Here is a 4,965-nt window from a genome sequence, read left to right as displayed (position 1 = left end):
AGTGACCCCTCAAGGTGACGGGGACCCCCCCAGCCCTTCCCGAGGAGGTTGCAGGAGAAGAGCCCTCACCTGTGAACATTTCCTTGCGCACCTTGAAGGTGTCGATGATGGGCGTGGTGATGCCYGACATGGTCCCGATCATGCTCCCCAGGCCCAGGTTGATCAGCATCAGGAAGAACATGACGGACCAAAAGGGTGAGGCTGGGAAGTGGGTCATGGCTTCCGTGAAGGCGATGAAGGCCAGGCCAGTCCCTTGCACCGACTGCAGAGGTGGGAAGAGGACCAAAAGATGAGAAGAAATTTGTCAGGGACACAGACTTCAGGCCCYTGATGTCTCCCTCACCAAACCCTCTTTGAGGAAAGAAATCCCAGTCTGGTACTGGTGACCAACTGGTGATGACCCTGCTGGACTTGTACAGGACAGAGCTTCTCCCACCCCAGGAGAACTCCTGTGTGTGGGATAAAAGCCCAGGGATGTGGATTCCCATCCCTGAAGAACTCTAAAAGTTGATTTCTCAGATCCTGGGATTGGGATTGACACAGGGAGAGGCAATGGGGCGGGTGACCTGCTGGAGTGCCCCCAGGTACCTTGTTGAGCTCGTCCTCCAGCAGGCAGGCGTCCAGGCCCAGCTCTTTGAAGTGGCCCTCCTTCACCGTCATGATCACCCTGTACATCTCGTGGTAGTCCTTGGCAGTGAGGTGCGAGAAGTTGACGTGGGGTGGGATGAGGTCGTGGCTCAGCACGTTGGTGTTCAGGTAGCCCAAGATCTTCTCGGCRTTCCTAAGGGAGAGCAGAAGCTCTCAGGTGACACGAGGCGCTTGGGACACGCTGGATTCACGCTCAGCCTGCGGACTGAGAGCCCATCTTGGGGCTGGATTTTGGGCTGGAGGAGCTGAACGTCCAGCTCCCTCTACAGTGGGACATCCCTGGAAATCCATGACCATCAGGAGCCTGGCTCCACCAAAAACCAGGATCACCCAGCTCCAGAGCACTTTGCTGCCTCCACACCCACCACCACAACCTGCAGCAGCAGAGCCCTGCCCACCCCAAAGAGAGAAAAAGCAAATCTTACTCCACCACGCATTTCTCGTTCATGATGTTGGCCTTGAAGCCCAGCACAGCAAACACAACCAGGGTGGCCAGCACGGACGTGAAGAAGTTGATGAAGGAGACGAGGGTGGCGTCGAAGTGGCAGTTGTTGTCCTGCTTGTTGTAGCTGGAGAAGGCAATGACCCCCCCAAAACCCAGGCCCAAGGCGAAGAAAACCTGCGTGGCTGCCTCGCGCCACACCTGGGGGTCCAGCATCTTGTCCAGCTTGGGAGGAAGACAGAGGAGAAGTTAGGTGGCCTGGTGGCCCCATAACTCATCCCAGAGCCACAGCAAAAGGCTGCTGTGCCTCTGGGCTGGGATGGACCTTCAGCCATGGGCTGCTCTGGTGGGGCTGTGGATGGAGATGATCTCCAAGGCCAACCCAGATYWTCCAACCCAAACCATCCCATGATTCCATGATCTGCCATGATCAGGACTGCCTTCACCCAGCACTCACAGATCCTTCTTCTCCTCCCCTCAGAGGGGGAAACTCAAGCGTGGAGAGGTCAGGACAAAGTTTGACCTGGTCTGTGTCTGCTCTGTCTGCCCCAGAGCCCAAACTGGGGGTTCCCTCTCTCTCTCTGCAGCTTCCCAGCCCCTGTCACGACACCGATGGATCTCCATCCTCCCCTGGCCATCCCCTGCTTCCAGAGAGCGTTGAAATCAAACCTCCCAGCTGGGGGGTATCCTAGGGTAGCTGATTATTTGTATTCCTATCATCTGTTATGTTAGAGGAAAGGTAAACAACCCTTCTGTAACCATACATTAGTTGAGACTGCTCTGGTTTGTTTTGTGATGTTCCTCCCTTCAGGGACTGTGGGAGGGAGAGGTACAAGTCACAYATTYCTGGAGGAGTCTTGGGCTCAGTCCTGGGGAAGAAGCTGCCTGCTCTCWGGGACAGCTCCTTTTTYCCCTCTTYTTTGGACTTGTTTTTTCCTYGATTTTTTTCATCATMTGAGAATTAGAAGATTCCCCTGGCACRACAGGTGAGAAAWATCCYCCARTGAACCACCGGAGCAACTCTGGCCCCCAGAGGGAAGCCACTCCCAGGAGGGAAKAGAAAGACTTTAAGATCCAACAGCTGGTCCCACAGGTGTTTTTTTTTKKTTTTKKTTTWWWAWTTTYYTTTTTTTTTCCCTCTCTTCTTTGTGGGCATATTATTTTGTTGTTGTTTTGTTAAATAATTYTTTYCTTTTTCTTTTCRCTTTCCTYTCTGTGGAAAAGTTGGTCTCTAGGACTTGGGTRGGGAAAGGAGGGGGGTTTGCTGGAACTTGGGAGTGTTTGCCCCCATTAAATTAGTTCAAACCATGACAGGGGGTTCTTTTAACTCCTGATCCCTCCCCAACCATGTTCCCCCTCTCCTGGGAGCCAGAGCTGCAGCCTGGAGGCCTCCCAGCATCATTCATCAAGAAACCGTAATTAATGTCTTCTAACAGGCTGAGCGGATTCATCTACATCTCTGCTTAATTAATTAATTAGCTGGTTAATTAATAGGCGCATACCACCAGCAGAGGTTTTGCTGCCTGCCAGCATCTCGCCATTAAATCTTGGTGTTTATATATTCCCTTGGGCACCTCTGTGCCCCCGACCCTGGCATCTGGGCAGCAGAGRATGGTGAATTTGGGAGGCTCTTGGCTGTCCTGGCCACACCCTGAATTTTGGGAGCCACCCCACATCCTGATGATCCATCAGGATCRCTGAGTTTGGGGCTGGAACTCTGATTTTTGGGGTGGGAAGGAAAACAAGGAGAATCATGAGAGAATAAGGGAAAATAGGAAAATAGGGCGTGACCAGGCAGGTGGGGAATCTGCTTGGAGCCTGCTGGGCTTGGAAYTCTCACCTTGGGCGTGAACATGTGCATGATCCCATCCACGGCCCCGCGCAGCAGGAGGCCCCGCACCAGGAAGCAAACGAGCACCAGGTACGGGAAGAGGGAGCTGAAGTACATCACCTGCAGCAGGAGGGATGAACAGGGCACAGCCTCAATTCCTGCCCTTGCCTGGGCTCAGACACCCCCCATGAACCCACGGACAGCTCACAGTGGGGAGAAGGGAGCGATTCCCTCCCAGGATGGGGTTGGCTCCACGGGGATGAGCTGTGGGACCCCTCGGAGCTAYGAGTGGCTGGAGAGAGGCCAGGCAGGAAAGGGCAGGGGGTACTGACTAGCAGCAGGCTGAACGTGAGCCAGCAGTGTGCCCAGATGGCCAAGGAGGCCCATGGCACCTGGCCTGCAGCAGCAATGGCGTGGAACATCTGGATCAGGTGTGGTCAGCAGGGTCAGTGTGGTCAGCAGGGTCAGTGTGGTCAGCAGGACTGCTGGTGAGCTGGACCTTGACTGCCGTGTCCAGCTTGTGCCCCCCAATTTAGGAAAGGTGTTGAGATGCTGGAGTGTGTCCAGAGATGGGCAGCAAGGCTGGGGAAGGTTCTGGAACACAAGCCCTGTGAGGGGCAGGTGAGGGAGCTGGAGAGGCTCAGCCTGGAGGAAAGGATGCTCAGAGAAACCTCATCACTCTCCATAAATCTCCGACAGGAGGGGACAGCCAGGGGGGTCAGGCTCTGCTCCCAGTGATAGGATGAGAGGACACAGCCTTAAGCTGCACCAGGGGAAGTTTAGGCTGGACATTAGGAAAAATTTCCTCACAGAAATGGTGATTTAGGCTTGGAACGGGCTGCCCAGGAGGTGGTGGAGTCGCCATCCCTGAGTCCCGTGTTTAAGGAAAGGGTAGGTGTGGCACTCGGTGCCATGGTCTGGGTGACAAGGTGGGGATTGGTCACAGGCTGCACTCACTGACCTCTTTTGCAACCCAGTTGTTTCTGTGATTCTGGGAAGTGCTGGAGCTCAGGCAGGTTCTCTGCCCTGGTGTGTCAGTCAAACCAAACCTCTTCCCTACACCCTCTATTGATCCCTTTCTGGATCCCTGCAGAGGTGACCCCAGCCGTGGCGTGGGTGTGAGAATCCCAGGGGACACAGCAATCCCCTGGCACCCTACAGCAGGGCAGGGGAGCATGATCCAGGCAGGTTCCTGCTGCCAGGACAGAGCCCAGCCCTGTTCAGCTGGCCACCAACACCCACCTTCCCCGAGGACTGGATGCCCTTGATCATGGCCAAGCCCACGAGGCTCCAGGCCACCAGCAGACACACTGTCATCTTCCAGTTGAGCCCCCCRCTCTCCGAGATGGAGTTGGAGATGTCCAGGGTCTCCCGGTACCAGAAGTAGGTGGTGGCTGAGCTCCTCTCACATTCGGTCTCCACAACTGTAGCAAAACAGAGGCAGGAGAGCATCAGGGGAGAGCACCCACCCTCCCTTGGGTTGATCAAATGCCAAAGACCCCCTGGAAAAGTCTTTCCTTTCCTGGAAGTCAGGAAACTCCAGCCAGGGAAGTCTGGAAACTCAGGGGCAGGAATTAATGGGGCTCATCCTTAGCACGGAAAAGAAGAGACAAGCCATAAAACCACCGTCAGGTGAAAATGAGATGTTAAWTATGGGCAGAGGCATTTTCATTTGCTGTAAAACCTCTCAGAGAGTCCCAAGTTGATGCTCAGATGTTATTGAACAYCGTTAGCTCCATCCATGTCTCGGTCAGGCAGCCATGGAGCAGCCCCTGCCTGGCTTTTGCTGTCTCCCTCCGCAGTCCTGGGTCAGATCCTGGCCCCAAGCACTGAGGGAGTCTGAAAATCTCATCAGTGGGGTCTCTGCATTCCCAGACTGGCATCAAATCCCATCAGTGGGGATTCCATGTTCCCAAATTGGCATCAAATCCCATCAGTGGGGTCTCTGTATTCCCAAACTGGCATTAAATCTCATCAGTGGGGATTCTTGCATTCCCAAACTGGCATTAAATCTCATCAGTGGGGATTCTTGCATTCCCAAACT

General features: G+C 54.5%; 1 protein-coding gene across 1 annotated transcript in view; it reads right to left on the bottom strand.

Annotated features, from left to right (window-relative positions):
* SLC6A17 (solute carrier family 6 member 17) overlaps nucleotides 1-4,965 on the bottom strand; it is a 21,762-nt gene that overhangs the window by 4,404 nt on the left and 12,393 nt on the right. Inside the window, exons 3-7 of the mRNA XM_057375233.1 lie at nucleotides 4,164-4,345; nucleotides 2,931-3,041; nucleotides 1,074-1,315; nucleotides 589-781; nucleotides 72-262 (exon numbers count right to left, since the gene is read on the bottom strand). Coding sequence (XP_057231216.1) covers nucleotides 72-262; nucleotides 589-781; nucleotides 1,074-1,315; nucleotides 2,931-3,041; nucleotides 4,164-4,345 — 919 coding nt within the window. The remainder of the gene's footprint in view (nucleotides 1-71; nucleotides 263-588; nucleotides 782-1,073; nucleotides 1,316-2,930; nucleotides 3,042-4,163; nucleotides 4,346-4,965) is intronic.

The sequence above is a fragment of the Malurus melanocephalus genome, unplaced genomic scaffold (assembly GCF_030028575.1).
Source record: "Malurus melanocephalus ecotype Western Australia unplaced genomic scaffold, MMel_1.1 scaffold_243, whole genome shotgun sequence".
In the NCBI taxonomy this organism is placed as follows: domain Eukaryota; kingdom Metazoa; phylum Chordata; class Aves; order Passeriformes; family Maluridae; genus Malurus; species Malurus melanocephalus.
Note: the sequence above shows the minus strand (reverse complement) of the source record. Positions and strands in the feature narration are given on the sequence as shown.